This window comes from Eschrichtius robustus, chromosome 6 (assembly GCF_028021215.1).
Source record: "Eschrichtius robustus isolate mEscRob2 chromosome 6, mEscRob2.pri, whole genome shotgun sequence".
NCBI lineage: Eukaryota > Metazoa > Chordata > Mammalia > Artiodactyla > Eschrichtiidae > Eschrichtius > Eschrichtius robustus.
In genome coordinates, this window is record NC_090829.1 from 12,458,456 (window position 1) to 12,481,965 (window position 23,510).

At 35.6% G+C, this 23,510-nt stretch overlaps 1 protein-coding gene across 2 annotated transcripts in view; it reads right to left on the bottom strand.

The window, feature by feature from the left end:
* The window catches only part of PIK3R4 (phosphoinositide-3-kinase regulatory subunit 4), a 73,572-nt gene that overhangs the window by 44,729 nt on the left and 5,333 nt on the right, over nt 1-23,510 (bottom strand). For both annotated transcript variants that reach the window (XM_068545897.1, XM_068545898.1), the window contains 5 exons: nt 19,419-19,552; nt 17,689-18,271; nt 13,608-13,742; nt 11,774-11,995; nt 6,830-7,003 (listed from right to left, as the gene is read on the bottom strand). In XM_068545897.1, coding sequence (XP_068401998.1) covers nt 6,830-7,003; nt 11,774-11,995; nt 13,608-13,742; nt 17,689-18,271; nt 19,419-19,552 — 1,248 coding nt within the window. The remainder of the gene's footprint in view (nt 1-6,829; nt 7,004-11,773; nt 11,996-13,607; nt 13,743-17,688; nt 18,272-19,418; nt 19,553-23,510) is intronic.

The following is a 23,510-nucleotide window of genomic DNA, read 5'->3' on the forward strand; positions in this document are numbered from 1 at the left end:
AACAGAGGAGGTAGAACCAGGAGAACAGCACAGGTGGTGACTGCAGTCCTGGACCTCTGACCATGGCAGCTGAGCCTGCAGCTCCAGAAAACATGGTAGCAGCAGGGGAGGTGGTACACACGACTCTGCCCTTCCCCCACAGCAGCAGCCACAGGTAACTGGGCAGCAACAGCAGTGGGGCCTGGGACCCCATCCCTCCAGCCACAGAGGGACCCACAACTCTGGACCCCCACACCTCCACCCACAGCAGCAAAGTCCTCGAACCTTACAATACCAGACACGGCAGAGATGTCCATGCAATCCCAGCTCCACTCCATCTTCCCCCTCATCCTGTGACAGTGGAGCCTGGGACTCAGAGGATCCTGGGCGTGGCAGGAGAGCTCACTATCCTGGTGCCCCAGGCAATGACACCAGCAACACTGGCAGCAGCAAGGCACCAACAACACCAGAGGCACAAGAAGCAATAATGAGGTCACAGGGCGACACCTCTAACAGAGGCAGTGGAGGGTGGAAACTGTAGACTCTCAAATATAACCAGAGGCAGCTCAGGTAAAAGAAATTAAAAACCTGTGCTGTCGGTCCACTTACTGGAAAACAAAGAGAAAGACCTCTAACTTCCAACCTGCTGAATCATTAGAATCAAGTAGAAAGGTTTTTACTACTTCAAAGGCACAGGAAGAGGAACAACTCATCAAGCACCATGAAGAACCACAGTAACATTGTACCACCAAAAAGGAAATGAAAATTCTCCAGAAACTAAAGTCAAAGAATACTGAGATCTGACAGAGAATTCCAAATAGCTGTCACGAAGAAACTCAACGAGCTACAAGAAAACTCACAGAGACAGTTCAATGAGCTCAGGAATAAAACTAATGAACAGAAGGTACACTTTACCAAAGAGACTAAAACTCAAAAAAAGAACCAAACAAATCTGAAGCTGAAGAACTCAATAAACGAGTTGGAGAATGCAATTAGAAAGCACTGGAAATGGAGCAGACCATATGGAAGAGAGAATTAGTGAGCTCGAAGATAGAAAACTAGAAATCTAAAAGTAGAAGAAGAAAGAGAAATAAGATATTTAAAAACAGGAAATTCTACAAGAGCTATCAGACTCCTTTAGGAAGGACAACATTAGGCTAATAGGTATCCCAGGAGAAGAGAAGGAGAAAGAAACAGAGTTTATTTAAAGAAATAATAGCTGAGAACTTCCCAAGCCTGGGGAAGGAACCAGATATACAAGTCCATGAAGCTAAGAGAACACCTAATTACCTCGATGCAAAAAGACCTTCTCCAAGACATATTATACTAAAATTGTCAAAAATCAATGACAAAGAAAGAATTTTAAAGGTAACCAACAAAGGAACCCCACTCAGGCTACCAGCAGATTTCTCAGCAGAAACTCTACAGGCAGGAAGGAATGGAATGACATTCTCAAAACACTGAAAGATAAAAACTGTCACCCAAGAATACTCTAGCCAGCAAAGTTATCATTCACATATGAAGGAGAAATAAAGACTTTCCCAGACAAACAAAAGCTGAGGGAGTTCATCAACACTAGACCTGCCATCTACCAGAAACAAAAAGGCAGAAGTACACAGAACTTTGAGTAAGGTGATAAATAGACAGACTCAGAAAATAGCAACTCTTTATGAGAACAGGTTTTTAAACACTTTATTACAGCATAATAAAGGAGGTTAAAGGGGGAAAGAAAGCAGAAAAAATAACTATAGCTACTTCAATTTGGTAACAAACTCACAACATAAAAAGGGATCATTTGAGACAACAAAAAGACAAAGAGGGAAGCAGAAAAGGACAGAACCCACAGAGGTAAATGAAGATGCCATCAGTAGAAAAAGGATTATTTTACCTATGCAATGTTTTATACAAACCTCATGGTAACCACAAAACATAAATCTAGAGCAGAGAGAGGAAACATTAAAAAAATGATGAAACTGAGAAAAAAAAATCACAGAAAACCACCAAACCAAAATGGCAAACAGAAACACAAGGAAAAAGAAACAATGAAGATATAGAGCAACCAGAAAACAAAAGATTAAATGGCAGTACTAAGTCCTCATCTATCAATAATCACCCTAAATTTAAATTGATTGACTTCACCAATCAAAAGACACAGAGAGGACAGATGGATTAAAAACAAGACCCAACTATATGCTGCCTCCAGGAGACTCACCTCAGCTCTGCAGACAGACACAGGATCAAAGTGAAGGGATGGAAGATGAGACTCCAAATTACAGCCTAAAGAGAGGGAATGTAGCCAAACTCATATCAAGTAAAATAGACTTCAAGCCAAAAAAAGGTAACAAAAGACAAAGATGGACAATATATAATGATAAACAGGGCAACTCATTGAAAAGATATAACAGTGATTAATATACATATATACACCTAACATAGGAGCATCAAAGTATACAAAACAATTATTAACAGACCTAAAGGGAGAAACTGACAGCAACACAGTAACAGTAAGGGCTTTAACACCCCACTTACATAAATGGGTAAATCATCATCCAGACAGAAATAAACCCATACATGTGGACAACAAAAGAGCACAGAACATACAATGGAGAAAGGACAGTCTCTTAAATGGTATTGGGAAAACTGGACAACTACATGCAAAAAAGTGAAACTAGACCACTATCTCTCACCATACACAAAAATTAACTCAAAATGGATTAAAGACCTGGAAGCACACAACCACTAGAAGAAAATATAAGCAGCATGCTCTCTGACATCAGTCTTAGCAAAAATCTTTCTAGCTATGTCTCCTTGGGCAAGAGAAACAAAAGCAAAAATAAATAAATGGGACTACACCAAACTAAAAAGCTTCTGCACAGCAAAAGGAACCATCAACAAAACAAACAGACAACCTACTGAGTGGGAGAAGATATATGCAAGTCATATATCTGATAAGGGGTTAATGTCCAATATATATAAAGAACTCATACAACTCAACAACAAAAAAACAAACAACCTAAACAAAAAACGGGCAGAGGAGCTGAACAAACATCTTTCCAAAGAAGACATACAGTTGGCTGGCAGACACATGAAAAGATGTTCACCATCACTAATTATAAGGGAAATGCAAATCAAAACTACAATGAGCCATCACATCACATCCGTCAGAATGGCTACTATCAAAAAGAGGAGAAATAGTAAGTGTTGGAAAGGATGTGTAGAAAAGGAAACCTCATATACTGTGGGAATGTAAATTGGTACAGCCACTATGGAAAACAGAGTGGAAATTCCTCAAAACATTTAGACCTACCATAAGATCCAGCTATTTTGGGGTATTTATCCAAAGAATAAGAAAATACTAATTCAAAAAGATACATGCACCCCTATGTTCATCATAGCTTTATTTACAATAGCCAAGATATAGGAGCAACCTAAGTGCCCATCAATGGATGAAGAAGATGTGGTATAAATATGCAATGCAACATTACTCAGCCATAAAAAAAAGGTGAAATCTTGCCATTTGCAACAATGTGGACGGACCCTGAGTGTATTATGCTAAGTTAAATATGTCAGACTGACAAAGAAAAATACCATATGATTTCACTCATATGTGGAATATAAAAAACAAACAAACAAAAAAAGTAAAATAAATGAACTAAACCAAACAAAAGCAAGCATATAGATACAGAGGACAGAGTAATAGTTACCAGACGGGGAGGGGCAGGGAGGAGGGCAAAATGGGTAAAGGGGATCAACTGAATGATGATGGACAGAAACTAAATTTTTGGTGGTAAGCACACTGTAGTGTGTACAGAAGTAGAAATATAATGTTGTACACATGAAACTTAAATGATGTTATAAACCAATGTTACCTCAATAAAAAGTAAATTTAAAAAATAAATGATAAAAAAAATACTATTTCATGCTAATATTACTTATATAAATAGGGGAAGAGAAGAAAATTGTTCAAGATATCTGTCTCCAAAGTTCTCCCATTTCCAATTCTTGTAACTACACATGGAGGTGATTTTGATTATTTCATAAACACCCTGCAGCCTCTGAGACAGCCAACAAGGGAGGGCTGGTAGTTTCCCTCTGACAACAGAGAAAATGAGGACTGGAAAAACATTGAAAAACCTCCAAAAAATAAATAAACTCAAGATGACCTGGCAGAGCTAGGCACTAGATGAGGCTGCATTAGTGGTCCCAATTCTTTGTGTTATCTCTGTTTATACAGTCACTTGCCTGGTGCTCATGGTGTACAAAGGGTACTTCTCTGTCCCTCCCTCTTGTCTCAGTCACAGTACCTGCTCTAGCCAATGGAATGTCAACAGATGTAACACAAACAGAGGCTTGAAATGTGTGGCATAGCTAGGCTTCTGCCATCACCCAGAACATAACCTGGGTGGTTGCTGCCCCTCCAACCTGGGCCCCAGAATGAGACAGATAAACCACAATCACCACAGGCGTCTGGGAGATGCAAGGCCTAAAGAAGAGCCGCTCACCGAGCTCGCAGATGCATGCTGAGAACTTGACCAAAGGATTTACTGGGATTTTGTGGTTGGTTGTTATACAGCATTATTATATCAGTCAGTAGCTGATACAAAGAACCTCCAAGACTCCAAATACAAGAAACCAGAATCAAGGATTTCCTATAAAACATCCAATACATTTCCAATTATCTGGGGACAAGCAGACGGAAAGGTGAGTTTTCATAATGTCTAAGTGGGAAGAGTATAGTTTTTAATCATGATAATCACCACCACCACCCTAATTCCCTTTAAGAATCACTACAACAGGCTAACCACGCATAAAGACAGAATAGAGAGATGCGTACAGTTTATCACTTGTTTTAAGTAAGTAGGTGTTTCTACGTTATTAAAAACTTTCTTCTTTTAAATAGTTCAAAATGTCAACAAATGACTATTTGCTTGATTTTTCTCAGCAAGGGTTTTTTTTCTCCCCATAGCTGGTACCAAATTCAGTTCCAGTTCTAAGGGAGAATCACACCCAAAAAGTTGTACCACATTGGGTTTATTCTATACCTAAAGATAATAATTTATTTTGATACTAAACTTAAGATACATGAGGACCCCATATGTTCATCCTATGACCAATGACTAAAACCCATAGGACTCAGAAAAATTTCTGCAAAATTTGACAGGAGGGGTAAAAAACTATCTTTTATGATAATTTTTGCTTAAAAATTGATGGACATCCATTTTGCAGATAAATAAAATGCTAATTATATGCCATATTAAATCTCAAAAATAATTTCCAAATAATTAGGCAACAGAAGGAATGTATTATGTGAAATTAGAATATACAAGTACATATTTTTATACAAAGAATTTTCATTAGAATGAAGAAGATCAAAGTCGAAAGCAAGAAAAACTCGACCCTTAGGAGGTAATGCCACTTTCACAGGAGTAAAAAAGAAAACACTGATGTGAGAATTCACACAATGAGAATGAGCAGGAAAATATTCCAGGCAGCAAGATATGTGCGTTAAGATGATACATTTTCTCTTTAATATTATTATGAAAAGGGGTGTTTTCTACGTCTGCCTTACACTACACAGGATCAGAAATTCAAAAAACATTCTAACACCTTTCATTATATTAATAATTTTTGTTTCCCAAGCTATTAGCTCTTTTAAAAATTAGGAAGAAAACAGAGATGACTCCCTCAAGGCTTAGCACTCTGCAGCTTACACAAAAAATCAAAAGCATTTCAGTGTAACAGATTTTTATCATGATTATGTTGACAATACTCAAAACTTTTCTATTAAATTTGTCATTATTTTTAACATAATCATCAAAAAAATTCAAACCAAATTAGTGTTACAAACTAAATGATTATAAATATTAAGAGTGCAAAATAAGAAACCTACATATACTCAGATTTCCACAAAACTTTTCTTTTAAAAAGCTACATTCATGGCTAAAAACTTCCAGACATTTTATACCTCTCTACTATCTAACCATATAATTTCAACTATCAAAATAAAAACTCCTTTGTCTTTTTTCTCTGAGGATTGCCTCAAGAAAAATCTATTAACCAAATCTAACTAATTTTGGCTTTCTATAAATTTTCTTGGCAAAGCACTCAGCAGCAATAAAGTATTTTATCTAAAAAGGCAATTTCCTAAGATTTCATGTCTTCTCAGTACAAAGCCAACTTGCAATCTTATCAATACATTGGTTACTTTCTTAAAATGAAGTGTTAAGAAGACTAAGAGCTTCTAATATTTTTAATTTTACAATGTGTCACATGTACCTGTTTGCTCTTATTCTGAATTTTAAGTTGATGGACCTAGATAACTGTTATAAAGGTCAAGGAATTAATTCCTTTCATTGGTTAATAAAATTACTAACAGTAGTAACGTCAATACTATGAATGCTTAACTGGCGATCAGTGCAATGACAGAAGTCACAGACAATCCTCCACATCCAGTTTCAACTTGGTTAATGGTCAAGTGGCCAAAAACATAAGCTGACTCTTCAGAGCAGTTGAAGACTTAATCCACATTGTGTTTTAAAAAAAAAAAAAAAATCTTCATTTTTCAAGGATCATCAAGACTTAACTACAGATTAAAACAAAGGTGTATTTCCCAACCTGGGCTGGAGGGCCAGTGTTCCTGTGTGTGCGCCTATGTGTCGCTCACATACATACAAGCATGCAGGCATAATCATGCACATGGGTGTGCACACACAGACACACACACAACAGGGACAATGAAGCTGAAAATCTCACTCTAGATTGCCTAGAAACTTTACAATGCCCTATCAGTTGTTATTTCTTTTACCACTCCCTAATTTTCCCATCCTAATTTTGGGAAACAAAAACTTACCAATATCACTGGCAAATTCATAGACATGGGGTTTTTGCAGCAGCCCTAACTGGCACATACAGGTAAGGGCATTAAGAGCTTTCACAATAACAAATTCCTCAGCATCACTAAGACCTTGTTGCAGCAGGGGTTTGAGAATTGAGGAGCTTTGCCAGCCAACATAGGCGGCAACACCTGAAAAAGAGAAGCAACATTACATGATTGTTTTATACTGAAAGTACAAATGCCATTAAGTAAAACAATAAAATTAATCAAAAGTCAAATATATTAAGCAACAATCCAGGCAGGGACACTGCATTTCCTACCCAGCATAATAGATGAAAAAGACCCACACCAATGCAAATCTTCAAAAAATTCTGCGACACCAAGGGAAAAAAAAAGATGCTATGAGCTTACAGAAAGAAAAATACAGATTCCCTAAAAAGGAAGTAGAATCAGACTGGCATCAGATGATCTTCAGCAGCAATGTAGGCTAGAACACAACAGGGCAAGACCTTCAAGGTTATGGAAGAAATTTTATACCCAAACTGTCAATAAAATAAGAAAACAAAAATAAGTCATTTTGGGACATGCCAGGACTATATGTGTTTACCTCCCATGCAAACATTTCTAAGAAAGTTCTTAGGGATGTACTCCAGAAAAATAAAGAAAATGTAGAATGTACAAAATGGTAGATATAACCCAGGAATTCAATGGGGAAAAAAGGATAATAGCTAGTAAAGATCTAGAAATTAATCAGCCCAAATTAAAACTAAAAGTCAATAAACTTCGAAAATGTTATCAAGAAGAAAAATGGAACAGACTACAAGCAATAGATAAAACTGGTAAGAAAGAAGCTATATAATATAAAGTGAGGAAGGTATATTACTTTTCTCTCTAAAAGGAAAACAAGAAACTCTGAAACTCCATGACAAACAAAAAAATTGTTCAAGAAAGTCATAGTGTAAAAATGAAATAAATTAAAATGTGCATTTAGTAGTTTGCAGAGGATAGATAAAGAATCCACTGACCTTGATGCTATAAACATTCTCATCAAGTGATAAAGGAGTTATGGCATTAGAATTGTGGTGAAGCAGTTATAAATATAGTGCACTACTTGGCTCTAAAGTCAATAAAAGTTACACATTCTTAATCATGTAAATTGTTTTGAATTTTCAGAATCAGTCTATACAAGCACAAAAGACTTTATTACAATTACATAACAGAATGTAAATATTATCAACTATGAAAATGCAATTGTTTAGTTGAACTGTCAATTAACAATTAGTTGAATTATCAACCAACAAAAGAATTAGAATGGAAGAAAAACGAAAAGAAGGAAGGGAGGAAGGGAGGAAGGGAGGAAGGGAGGAAGGGAGGAAGGGAGGAAGGGAGGAAGGGAGGAAGGCAGGCACTAAATTCCTTGTAGTGCAAGTCAGAAGTAGACCAATAAGAAACAGGTTGAACTATTTAAAGTTATAAAAACAACAAACTAAAGATCTACATCTCAAAACAGAGAGGCGAAAGGGGATTGGGGTATATGAGTGAGTTAAATCTTCGTGTGGCATAGAAAAAAGTCAAGAGACAAAGTGTAAAGTTGATAATCCTAAAGAGTAATATGAAAATACTATTTAGAAACGTGGCAATAATCACCTGAAGATATCAAACCAAAACCACAAACCAGAGTCGGTGCCTCTGGAAAGTGCAACTATTGCCTTTCATACTTACTTCATATATTTTGAGTAATTTGCAAAAGCATATTTCCACTGTATTGAGAAATAATTTTAGAATTTTTTTTCTGTAATAAAAGAAAAAATGCTGTCTAAAATTCCAGTGGATTATATTTAAAAACTTTACAAACTGAAATGTATAATGAGCTAAAATAGCTCAAAATATTTTGGAAAAGAAGATTGACATCTGGGGAGCTTATTCTACCAGATACTAAAGTTGCTTATAAATATATAATAATTAAAATATAATATAACTATAAAGAGTATAATATTGAGTACAGAAGTGAAAAAAATCGATGGAATAGGATATCTAGAAAAGTAACCCTAAAAGATATATGCATGCAACAGGTGATAATAGAAGCTTCACAAGTCAATGGAAAATAAATGAAATGTTTAGTAAATAGTGTTAGGAAAATTGGTTATATTTCTGAGAAAAATTTAGATTTCACCTCATACCACAGCCCAAAATAAAGATCAATTAAACAGTTCATATTTTTATGTGAAAAAATAAAGCATTAAAACAAAGCAAAACAAAACAGACATGTGCCCAACAGATTATTAACCTAATTCTGAAATGGGAAAATATTTAAGCACAAAAGTAAAAAAAAAAAATCACAAAGGAAAAGATCAAATAAATTGACAACACTAAAATTATTTTAAAAGACATAAAAAATAACAGTCAAGTTATTTGAGAAAAGTGCCATAGAAAAGATAAAAAGTTATTGTTTTTAATGTATATATAAAAGGCTCAGAAAAAATCAATAAGAAAAGCATAACACCATCAAAAAAGGGGCCAAAATAATAAATTAAAAATTCAAAGAGTAAGAAATATGAATAAGTAATCAACATGAGATATTTTTTTCACCTTCACTGATAAGCAAATAAATATACACTAAAACAAGTCATTGCTTTAAGCTACCAACAGACAAAGGTTGATTGAAGCCCATTCCACACTGGAAGGCTGTGCAGTAATATCAAACAATGCTGATCAGAGTAGTAAATGATATAATCTTTTTGAAAAGCTTATAAAATGTGTCAAGTTTTAAAAATATGTTCATATTATTTAACTCAGTAATTAAAATTTCAGACTTCTAGCCTGAGAAAATAATCAGGCAAATATTTATGTAAATGATTATGTGTATAATATATGGTTGACAAAAGTTAGAACAATTTAAACATTCAAAAGAAGAGTTAAATAAATTTTGATAAAACTGTATAATGAAATATTTCTATCTATTAAATTACGGTTTCAAAGAATTTTTACTGACATGAGAAAATGCTTAGAATATACATATGTTCCTAGAAAAAAGTTTAAAAAATAACAAGACTAAGAAGTAATACAATACATACATAGCACTTATGTGCCAGGCACTATTACATATGTTAATTCATTTTATCTTCCCAACAACCAGTGAGTTAGGTAATATTATTATTCCCATTTTACAGATAGGGAAACTAAGACACACAAAAGATTAAATGATTTCCCCTAGAACCACAACCAGTAGGTGACAAAGCCAGAACTTGAACCCCGAAGTCTGTCGCCAAGAGTGCCTGCTCTTAGCCAGCACACAACAGTGCCTCACAGATGGCAGAACGGGACGATGGGTGGAAGGAGAAGGCGAGGATGACCCACAGGAAGGAAAAAAACAGAATATTAACAGAGGCTGTACATGGGCTAGAGGATTGGAGGGGATTTGTTTTCTTCACGAATTTTCCAATTTTTCTACAGCAAGTATGTATTACTTTTATAAACAAACAAAAAATCAATGAAAATTATTTTAAAATGAAAAAAGAACTAATATAAAGGCCATTTTTCAAAATACACATGAATTAACCAATAGATGAAATTCCAAGAACCACCTTTTCCCAAGAAAAGAAATAAAAATAAGATTATTTGAAAGAAGAGAGCATGAAAGACAGAAAGGTGTGAGAAGCAAAGCATACTGTATTTAGGAACTGAGTTACATGGAGTCCAAGATGGAAGGCTGACATGAATCAATAAACTAATGCAAAAATTAAAAACAAACTAGAGATGTCTGAAAAGAGGAGGTACAGTAATCTCCAGTTATAACAAAGCAAGAACAGCAATTTCAAGGCTTTTCAAAAGTAGAAAGTACCCTTTTCTCCAAAACATTACACATTAATATTCGCAAAAATAGGAATATTGTTGCTATATGAGTTTCTTTCCTTTTTTTATTTTTTAGGAAAAACATCCAACAGCAAACCTTTTAGCAGTTACTTTCCCAGATTATTGGAAATCAAAATCTAAACTCCATTACAGCCTTCTGCTACTACATGAGAAAGTTTGGATACCTGCAAAGCTTTCCAGTGTGCAGAACAGTCTTTAAATCTTTTGAGTTAATAGACAAGCTTTATAATCATGTGTAAAATGATATAAAAAGGGTTAGTGGGTAATTTTAATAATATGGCTTTAGCATATAACATTTCATAAATGACCAAAACTAAAATTGAAAAGGTCAGTACAATCAGGTGGAAAATGATCAGTTATTACTCCAAAAAGAAAAATATTAAATCTTGTGTCAAACATGACAATCTACCAAAATAAAGTCCATTTCTTTCTAATTTTGAATCTAAATGCAATAGGAGTCATATGCAGATAAAATACAAGATGTCTCTCTTCTTTAGATAAATCTGAAAATTAAGAATTGCAACATTTTGAAAAAACAGTAGGAAAAAAGCTGATTAATTTTTCACAAATTTTCAGTTTACAAAAAGCAAAGCCTATAAGCTTTAATTCTTTCTAATTAGATTGATTTTCAATCATAATTATACTTTGTTATTTTCTGATTGTAAAAGTGATGCATGTTTACTATAGAAAATTTGACAAATATGAGATAATCACTGTTCACATCTTAGTATATTCAGCCTTGTTAAGAAACATATGACTTGTTATTGTTACCTTTACACAACTGGGTTCAGTCATTTTAATAATATTTCATGGTACTTTCCCAGGTCATTAAATTTTCTTTTAAAACATAGTTTTTAATGACCACATGGTATCCCTTTATAAGGGTATATCAGTTTTATTAACCAATCCCTTGATCAGCTAAGATACTTCCATCAACCAAAAGCAGCATGAAGACAGAAATACCAGGAACTCATTTCATTACTAATAAAATTTGGTAGTACTGTCACCTTTCAGACTGCATGAAAGTATGTTTGAGAAGATAATTCAAATCTTAAAGATAAATTTAAAAACAAACAAAAAACATACCAACTATACTATCAAAAAAAGCTCCACGCAGATGCCAATCATTTTTATCATTGAGGAAAGTGATCATGTGGGACAATAAAACATCATTGGCTTTCTGACGTCCAAAGAATACACACAGCCGTGTTATTCCATTTTCCATTAAGGTTTGTTTCACGATATTTTCAGGGTCACTTAGCAAAGTGACAACTTTCTGCTGGACCATTTCATGTAAGGCTTGGAGCTCTAAAAAAAAAAAAAGGAAAAATACGATCAATTTTCTTTTCTCCAAACATATAGACCCAGTCTTTCTCACTCCTTGGAGAAAACAGAATGATTACAGAAGCCACCAGAGAAAGTCTGTAATTACTAAGTTTTTCCACTACTCAAAGCTCTGAAGGATAGTTGGGAAAATGAAATATAGATTGCAAAACATCCTAATAAGCAGATGCCACAGGCATGGTTACTATCTCACTAGTTAATAGCTCTATTTATAAGGCTCAAAGAAAAACTATGGGGAAGCACCAGAGGGAGATCATACTGCCCCAATGAGATCAACTTAATCAAGGACTTTAAATTACTGGACTGGTTCAGGATATAATCTGATGGTACAGGGCAATCCTTTGAGAAAGCATTTTTAAAGGTCGGTTAATTATATTTTAGAAAGCCAGAAAATACATTGCAAGTCCTGACAAGGCTTTACATGATCTAGCCACTGCCTTCTTCTCTGACCTTATCACCTACCTACCCTCCCCTTTTCATTTATTTATTTACTTAGCTGTTTGTCTTTTCCTTACTGAAACAATCTCAAGAGCAGGGATCTTTTCTGTCTTATTTACCACTATATCCCTAGTGCTTACAGCAAGCACATGAATTGCCTGATGCAAAGCTTATGTTTAGCAATTATCTGCCGACTAAAAGAATGAGGGCAGCCACTGTCAAGGGAATAGGCAGTCTGAAAGGCACAATTCTATGTTCACATTAAGAAACACTTCAGATTAACTCCCCAAAAGTTTTAATGCCTAGCTAGCTTCATTATTTAAAAGGTCCAATTACATGGTTATAGGATGTAGGACAGTATTATTTTCTAAGTAACTCCGTGAAAAAAAGTGAGGATTTCCTTTCTGATACATCCTTCTATAAGTTTAAAATTATTCCAGTGTCTTCAACTCCAAATAATATTTGCTGCATGAAATGACCCATTCTAACAAGTAACTGAGACACTACAATTGTCTACAGCATAAAAATCTGAAAAGTAGACTTCTCTAGTTTTTCTGAACTAGAAACATCTTGAAATAGATCTAAGTACATTATTTGACTTCTAAATCTTTAACATAATAAACATTCATTAAAAGCCTGTTAAAAGCTGTGTGGATGTAGAGAAACTTGAGGCAGGGACTCTAACCTCACAGAATTTACCATCACATTGTTCGTTTACAGTAAAAGGTGTGGGTTCTGATACATAAATCATAGGTAGTATGAAAGAAACACAGTTTATGACTGAGGACACTCAAAATATACTCACATAAGGAGAAAAGGTTTAGATTCTTTGGCTATGATGTTTCCAATGTTTTTTTCTTTTACCCTGTAAGAATTATATAATTCAGCTAGCTTTGCTGTTGACACAAACCAATTCTGGCTGAAAAACTACTGAGCTTAGAATCTGTGGTGACAAGTTGGTCATTTTCTGGCTATTTAACAATGTATAAGAGTAAAAGAGAACAGTCAGACAGCAGAATCCTTCCCTCTATAAATCTGGTATTCTTTCATTTTACATTAAAATTATAACTGAGAGTTTGTTGCAAGTTCACATTATCATTCTAAATAATAGAAAATCTGGAAGAGAAAATCATACTACCTGTGTCATAATTTCCACTGGGATGTGTAACTTCATCTATTTCTTCACTATTTGGGTCATTTTCCATACTGAGATTTTTCAACTGTACTAATTCCAGGAATCTCAAAGCTGTTTCTGCCAGCAGAGCTATGTTTTCTATAAAAAGGAGAAAATTCATAATAATTATAATCATAAATGTGTGTAATACTTATAACTTTTCTTCCCTAAGTCTTAATACATATAAATAATAATCATAAGACTAAAGAAAAGCAGGACTTTTCAATTTAGCACTTAACCTAATCAGACTTTTAGTAACTAATCTCATAATCTACAACTATACCCAAACTACCTGTTTCAATAATAAATCATAAGCTTCTTTAAAAAATACAGAAATGTACAACATGATAATTATAGTTAACATTGCTGTATGGTATATATGAAAGTTATTGAAGTAAATCCTGAGTTCTCATCACAAGGGAAAAATTTTTTTTTCTTTTTTTTTCTTTTTATTATATCTATGTGAGATGATGGACGCTAACTAAACTTACTGCAGTAATCATTTCACAATATATTTAAGTCAAACCATTATGCTCTACACCTTAAAATTATACAGTGATGTATGTCAATTATATCTCAATAAAACTGGAAAAAAATACCAAATAGCCCAAAATATAGCACTCAAACATCTGAGGCAAAAAAAGCTGAATCCTTCCACAAAGACCGACCTTTTAAACAGTTTTTCAGGTAAGAGATATGCAGTAGGCTAACAGAGAAACACATTTTCACATTAAAATCACAGATCAAGCTAGCCTTTGGAATCACACAGACCCTCGCTCAAACCTTGACCTTGGGGGCTTCCCTGGTGGCGCAGTGGTTAAGAATCCTCCTGCCAATGCAGGGGACACGGGTTCGAGCCCTGGTCCGGGAAGATCCCACATGCCGCAGAGCAACTAAGCCTGTGTGCCACAACTACTGAGCCTGCTCTAGAGCCCTTGAGCTACAACTACTGAAGCCCATGCGCCTAGAGCCTGTGCTCCGCAACAAGAGAAGCCACCACAATAAGAAGCCCGTGTACCGCAACGAAGAGTAGTCCCCGCTCGCCGCAACTAGAGAAAGGCCGCGAGCAGCAACAAAGACCCAATGCAGACAAAAATTAATTAATTAATTTAAAAAAAAAAAAAAAACCTTGACCTTGACACTTACTAGCTGGCTGCTTAACCAATCTGAGTCTCAGTTTCCTCATACATAACTGAGTCACATCCACCTCAAAGAACCATTACCAAAGTGCATCAACCCTTATTGGACTGCTTTACAAGTGATACTCTGAGGTTCTTGGCGAACCAAAGTGCGAGACTGTTTGTCACACTCCTGCAGTGGTCTGTATCTTCTCCTTTCTCTCTGATCATCTGTTAAGACTATTTATACTCCTCACCACTGTGAAAGTATCTACTTCTAAGTTCTGCTATCACATTTGCTGTTAACTATATCTCCTCTTTGCTTATACTTTCCTCTTCCTTCCACTTTTATTTATTCCTGTGCCCCTATCCTTCTTCTCCTCCCACTTCCATGCTTCCTAATATACGACCATACCCGCAAAGACGGCACTCTTTTCCTTCTCAGCAGTGAGTAGCACTGAACATAAACTACCTTAATTTATTGATTCTAAGACTCACTTTTTCTTCACTTTTTAACATCTCTGAAATTGAGATGCATCCCACAACAACTGACATTTTTGAGTCTATTGAATACAGTGATTCCCTTCATCCTGGAGTCCCACGCCCCACTGCTGCCAGGTTCAACACTGCTCTGAGTAGAACAAAAATTTACCTCTAAAAAGCAAATTATTAATACCCTGCAATGCCTGCTCACCCTAAAGATGGGAGAATTCTACACCATCCCCTGATGGTTCTAGATGAATATCCCCACTTTAGTGAAAATATCTTTATTAGGAAAAATCTCTTACTTTCCTGGGCACCTCTCAAGTCTGAGCAGATCTATGTTTATCTCCCCATTTAAGTTCATAAACCACAACACACTTGTCAGTTCACTTTACACAAGAAACAAATCTAGACCAGCATCTCTGAGTTTAAAAACAATGCTATAAAAGAAATTTTTTAATTGATTTTTAAACTTTTATAATTACTGACATGTGTGGTTTAATTACACTTAACCATACAAGTTCAAAGAGACTTCCTATTCTATCTAAAAAGGCAGCTTTATCATGCACTAAGCCATGGTTCACCATGGCTGGGTGGCATGGGGCACTGCAAGGTCCTGGCACTGACCCTGGGTTACCATGGACTCTTACCACTAAGACCCAGCACACCTGGGTAAAATAAAAGCAGGTGGCTTCAAAATCAAGGTCTAGACCAGCAGCTCTGAGAACTGAGAAAGAACTAGTCCAGATACACTTTGGTCGTGTCCCTTAGCCTCTCCCATTCCCAATTCCTCAGCTGGGAAATGAAGGCACTATAACATCTACTGCTCAAGGTTGTTCCAAGTGTCAGTTTCAAGAGATACACAGATCTTAAAATCTTAGAATCTAGAACCTATTTTAGAATCTCTATATCTTTTGCAACTAACCCTTGCAACCCTGAGCAGTATATACAAAGCAGATTTTTCAATAAACAGTAGCTATTGTTTTTATGCTGTGACTGCTAGAAATTGAATGTAAGTATGTTAATATGGTACCTACACATCAGAACCTTCCCTACTTACCACAATTGAGAAAAGACCAAGATACACTGGGCCAAACGTACGTCATAATAGTCTAAAAAATACAGCTTGTTTTTTAAAAATCATAAGCTTTTCTTTCATTTAATTTTATCCAGTTCAATTACAGTTGATCCTTGAACAACACTCGAATTTTTTTTCAAGAGTACATACTACAGTATAACACAATCCATGGTTGGTTGAATCCACAGATGTGGAACCATGGATAGAGGGCTAACTATAAATTATATGGGGATTTTCAACTGTGTGGAGGGTCATCGTCCCTAACCTCCACGTTGCTCAAGGGTCAACTGTATTTCTATTTATCAAGTGAATTGTAAACATGCTTTGTTCCAAATGATAAACTTGGATATGTCTTAAAGAAATCCTGAATTTTCTAAGCCTAAAATTTACACCTATACAGCTATGGAAATCAGAAACCATAAATAAATAGGCAGATGGATAAATTTTTTTAAAAAATACGTATTTTTTAAAAAGCCAACAACCACCAATCACTTTGTGGATGTGCCTAGCCATAAAGACAGAGTCCAAAGACCATTTTTCACATTCCGTTAAAATAATGACAAGTAAATCATAAAATAATGAACTAATAAGCAAGTATCTTTCAAAAAAAGAGACAATATCATCACCACACATGTTATGTACTACTTACAAAGACTTCAGAATTCCTGATTTCCAACAGATTACATTTTAAAAATAAATGATGAAATTATGTAAATGTTTCAATGACACTTTCCATGCAGAAATAAGCATTACGAAATTAATTTGGGGAGCTAACAATATGACTGTGTCACTTATTTTATGAGCAAGAATTACAAATAAAATGGGTAAGTTTGTGATATAACACACTCACCTCATCACAAAGAAGCCACACTTCTTAAGCATCATAGTAACTGAAAGGACCTTAAAATTCAGTAACCTAACAAACAGGCTAGGTCCTTTCAACACCAAATTACCCAGCAAAATTAATCTTTTTCAACAGCAATAGACTGTTATATCCTAATACTGATATTCAAACAAACGTATTTGTTCAGAGAAACTTTATAAAGGCCTAAAGACACTAGATCAGAAGCACATACTTGTGAACATTAGTCTTACTCCAAATTAAATATAATACTCCCAGTAAAATTATAAGATTCTGATATTATATATTTTTCACTTAATAATTCTGATAACCTCAAAAATAAGGGTACACACAAAGCTTGAGTTCCAGGAACAGATCGGCTATAAATATTATTAAAATGTACACAAATAGTTCAAGGACCAAAGTTCACTCTTGGAATTCCCAAAGATATCAGAGAAGCAAGAGGTATTATAGTCACTAACTTCAAAAATATGAGTGGTTATTACTTGGACAATAAGCTCTTACCAGCATAGGCTAGTCTAACAATAGTAGCATCATCCTGGGCTAAGTGGGCTATGCCTGGCAGAATATATTCCGGGTAGATGTTAACATCATTGCGAGGAACCTCTTTGACAAGAGCAAGAACTTTGGTCAACGTCCTCAAGGCTTCAGCCCTCACTCTAGGAACAGAGTCACTGCTGAAATGCAAAAGATACGGAGTAATACGATCCAAAAGAATTTCTACACTTAGTCTTGGGGCCAAATGGAGAATAAGTTCCAGGGCAGCAAGCTTGGAATCACAGTATTTAAGGGTCTGTAGGCAGGACGTTATAACTGACACCAAGATAACCAGCCCATTTTCCTTAGGCTCTCCTTCTGCTTTCTCTGGCAGATCATGGCCACAGAGATTGTGGATAATGTTGCCCAAATCCTTCCTTATAACCAGAATACGCTCATCTGCAGAAAGAAATGTTTCCTTGGCAAACTGGGCCATGTAGGGCTGAAGGAAAGTGTAAAATATTTCAGGAAAGGCATTGCCACGCTGCTGCTTTAAGTAATCTTCTGCCTCTAAACGTTTATCCGGTTCATGGTGAATCATCTGAGTTACCTATACCAAGGCAAGAAAGGGAGTGAAAAATAGATTTGAGAACAGCAAATTAAATCAGATGAAAGCTACAACAGCAACTTAACACATGATTTAAAGGATATTTGAGGTAATTCTGACGGTTTCTAATCTTTATCTTTCAAACTACTTTCAGAACCTGACTACTGAGTAATATGTGACTCTACTATCATCCTATAAAGCAACAAGAAATCAAGTATTAACATACTCCAGATGGGTCAGACACATAAAGAGGATTAGCCTTAAAAATTAGTCAAATTCACTCCTTTCACAGTTAAGAAAAGGTAGGCCCAAATTCATAAAGTTACTTAGCCAACACAACATGATAAGGAGTGCCACGCCTACAACAGCCAGGTACGCCAACTCCTAATCCAGTGTACTGTTCACTGAACGTGAGCTAAACTGGCTTCCTCTGGAGCATCTGATTTCTTAATATTTGCCATTTGTAAGAGAAATCAAAATGTATGTTTCCCTACCTTACTAAAGAACATTTTAAATATACATAACCTTTCCATGGCTCAGAGTCATCATCATATGCATCAGTTACTGTATTGACTGACTTAGAAAAGATCCCCTCAAACAGTACTGTGGATATACGGCTTACATGACCTCCCACAGAATTCCTCACATCTGTTCTGCTATACTAATGTGTGATTCTACAGCTCCCCTTCCAGACCTGCCCTCAGGGTCAAGGGAGGTACACAAAGCTAGCTGCTTTTATATGAAATGCCCCTATACTGCTGTATTCCATTCAAGTTGCTGTTTCCTGTCTCCTCATTTTAGATATTTATCCTCTTCATTTCTTGCTAGCAAGCTCTACCCTGGACAATCTCTAACCCCCAAGCACCTCCTTACTTCCTTCCAAATCTGTCCAAAGCAGAGCTAAAGATTATAATGGAAAGATGTGTGCATGTGTGTGCGCGTGTGTGTGTGTATGTGTGTGTGTGTGTGTAATATAAAGTCAAATGAGCTCTGTGCCTAAGAAGCGGAAAAAAATTGTACACTTCTGCCTAACAAAGTAAAAACAATAGGCTGGTATATGAGTCTATGGGGTTTTACTGCTTGTCCCGAATTCAGAACATTCCAGAGAACTGACTAATGCAAAAGTGAGAAATATTTGTAGCATAGTTACCAATTCTCTGATACTGCAATCTTCAATTTTATTCAGCACCTGTTCAGGGAAAAACTGTCCATTTCTGTAAGCCAAAAGTTGAGAGAGATCAAATAGTGGCACACCTTCTGTAAAAAGCTCAGCTATCACGCAACCTGGAAAATAGCAGATATAATTCCATTAAAAATGAAATGCAAGATATTAATACAGATCAAGAATTCAGAGAATTCGTAAAACTCAAGATGCAAAACTCAAAGTAAACCAAATTAAAATGTTTAATGCAACATACAACTACAATCCAGCAAGACAGGAAAAATGTCTATTGCCTAATCATCAGTTTCTAAAAGTATGAAGTCAAAAAAGGCCTATTTAAATTTTCTCCTTCTTAAAAAAAATTAAATCAAATAAAATTACTTCCTTGTTCTATAACTGAAAGCAAATATATTACACATGTTATATACACACAGACATTCAGAGATACAAAGACAGATTAAAAGCCATAAGAAAGTGTTCTTTTAAAATATGAATTTATAGATATTAAGTTCATAAGAAACTACTGGGAAGTCACATTTGACAACTCATTTATTCATCATTAAACAAAAAGTTATCAGGTGTTTACTACACACTAGACTCAGTGCATAAAACAGATAACTCTGCCCTCATGAAGCTTTCATCCTAGGAAGAAAGAAATAAAGTAAACCAGTGAACAGACACACTTATAAAATGAGAAGTGCTAAGAAGTGTGGCTGTAAGATTAGAGAGGGAAAGAGAGATACCTTTCATTTTGCACTTACATAATCTTCAAACAAGGAATAAATAAAGCAACTACATTCCCAAAAAGACAAAGCAGTTTCACTGAATCAGTATATGACGTGCATTTAACAAATCTTAAGGAGATCCTTGAACAACCTTAGTCACAGCCTTTGCATGTGTTGGTCCCTCTGCCTGGAATACTATACCCACAAGCACCCTCATGACTTACACCTAAACTTCCTTTAGACCTTGAATCAAATGTCATCTTAGCAGTAAGGCATTTCTTGACTGCCCAGTTTAAAATTCCAAGCCCCCCCACTACAACTACCCCACACTCGTCATCTAACACATTCCCTTTCCCCTTTCCCTGCTGTTTTTCCCCACATCACCAAATGCCACATTATATATTTTATGTATTTATTTCTTTGTTGTCCATATACCCACTAGAATGCAGACTCCACAAGGGATTTTTGTCTATTTTGTTCACTGAAAAATCTCCAGCAACTACGACAGCTCCTGATACATAATAAACACTCAATAAATTTCTTAATTTCTATCCATACAGTGTCAAGTTTTAGAATAAAAAACTAAAATAGCTATTAAGAACACCTTAAGCAAGAAGGAAATAGAAGAACTGAACAATACTATAAACCAGATCTAACAGACATCAAAGGAACACGCCATCTAACAACAGAATACAAAATTCTTCTCAAGTACATGTGGAACACTCTCCAGATAAAACCATATGCTAGACCATAAAACAAGCTTCAATGAATTTAAAAGGACTAAAATCATACAAATTACATCCTTCAAACCCCAATGGAATGAAAAAAATCAGTAACAGAAGAAAATCTGAAAAATTAACAAATATGTAGAAATTAAACAACACACTCATAAATAACCAATGATCAAAGGAAAATTAGAAAATACTCTGAGATGAATGAAAACAAAAGCAACATACAAAAATGTATGGGATGCAACTAAAGCAGCATTTAGAGAAAATGTATAACTATAAACACCTATTTTATAAGAGCTCAAAACAATAACCTAGGGCTTCCCTGGTGGAGCAGTGGTTGAGAATCTGCCTGCCAATGAAGGGGACACAGGTTCGAGCCCTGGTCTGGGAAGATCCCACATGCCACAGAGCAACTAAGCCTGTGCGCCACAACTACTGAGCCTGTGCTCTAGAGCCCGCGAGCCACAAGTAGAGCCCGTGTGTTGCAACTACTGAAGCCCACACGCCTAGAGCCCGTGCTCCACAACACGAGAAGCCACCACGAGAAGCCCACGCACCATAACAAAGAGTAGCCCTCACTCACCGCAATTAGAGAAAGCCCGTGCGCAGCAACGAAGACCCAACGCAGCCAAAAATAAATAAATAAAATAAATAAATTTATTTTAAAAAAAACAATAATCTTAACCTTAAGAAGCAAACTAAAACCAAAGCAAAAAGAAAGAAAGGACCAATAGACATTGGGGTGAAAATTTATGAAATAGAGAATAAAATACAATGGAGAACATCAACAAAACCAAAAGTTGGTGCTTTGAAAAACTCAACAGAATTGACAAGCTTTTCTAAGAAGAGAGATGACTCAAACTATGAAAATCAGGTACAAAAAAGGGGACACTACTACAAACCTCACAGAAATGAAAAGAATTATAAGGGAATACTTTAAACAAATGTATGCCAAAAAACAGATAAACTAAATGAAATGGAAAGATTCCTAGAAAGATAAAGATTACCAAAGGTGACTTAAAAAGAAAGAAAATCTGAATAGACCTTTTAAAGAGACTGAATTAGTAATGAAAAACTTCACACAAAGAAAAACCTAAGCCAACATGGCTTAAGAGGTGAATTCTGTCAAACATTAAAATAATTAACACCCATCCTTGACAAATTCCAAAAACAAAAGAGGAGGAACACTTCCCAAGTCATTCTATGAGGCCAATATTACCCTAGTAGCAAACCAGACAAAGACATCACAAGTAAAAAGCAAACTACAGACCAATCCCTGATGAATATAGATAAAAATCCTCCAAAAAATATTAGCAAACTGTGTGCAGGAATTAAAGAGTCCATACCAACAATAATAGATAAATGAGGGGAAAGACAGGACACTTGAGCACACAAGAATACTGAGGGCCTACTGGTAAATGTGGAGGTAGTGCTGGAGTTGGAAGATCATCATTTTGCAACCATCATAGTAAAGATCAGATCAGGCAAGAATGATCAACAGACACCAAATCAAAGAGGAAACTGTGATGACTGGCAGGATATTTGCATGGTCTTAAAGTTTCTTCCCACAGGTTGCTTATTAGTTGCAAGGGATTAAAAAAACAAAAAGTAACTACAGAGGGGAGAAATTGGGCAAGAACTTGACCACGTGATCAAAATTAACATCACCAACAGACACCATTTGACCCCAGATACGATACTGTGAAGCCATCATCACCTACACAGTATTCCTACTGAGAATGAATAACCTGAATCTAATCACAAGGAAACAGAGGATACATACAAAATGAGGACCATTCTATCGAAAAAGAAAGAGGTGAGGTCGAGCGCGTACACACAGTGCAGGTAAAAGCTGGTGAAAACTAAATAAGGTGTAAGTCTAGTTAACAGTAATGCACCAATGTCAACTCCTGATTCTGACATGGTACTACAGTCATATAAGATGGCACTGGGGGTAGCTGTGTGAAGGGTTCTTCATTATTTTTGCAACTTACTATGAGTCTATTATTTTAAATAAAGAGTATAAAAATAATTTTTAAAAATTTAAGGGGAGAGGTATTCTTCAAAAAATGTCAATGTCATAATGACAAAGAAAGACTGTGAAAATGTTCCAGATTAAAGGAAGCTAAAGAGACATGACAACTAAATGCAATACCTGACCCTAGACTGGGTCGTGTCCTGGAGGAGGAAAAATGCTATAAAGGTCGTTACTGGGTCAAATACAAAATTAGAATAAAAAGTGTAAATAATTGTATCAATGTTAAATTCACTGCAGTTGGTAACTGCAACATACAGTTACATAAGCTTTATGTAAGAGACTACTGGAGTCTTAGGAAATACTAAAGTACTTGGGGCAAAGGACCGTGGAGGGGTGGGGAGTGGGGAGGAAGGGTGGGGAGTGTGGGGTATGGAGTGCAGAGAAAAGGTATAAGTGATAAAGCAATTGGAACAAGACGTTAACAACAGGTGAATCTGGGTAAAGGATTTATGGGTGTTCTATGTACTATTTTTATTTTTGCAAGTTTTTAAGTTTGAAATTATTTCCAAATACTGTAAAAATAAAGAACATTTATTTACAACTAAATGGAGATTGTTTACAGACTGAACTACATCCCTCACCACCC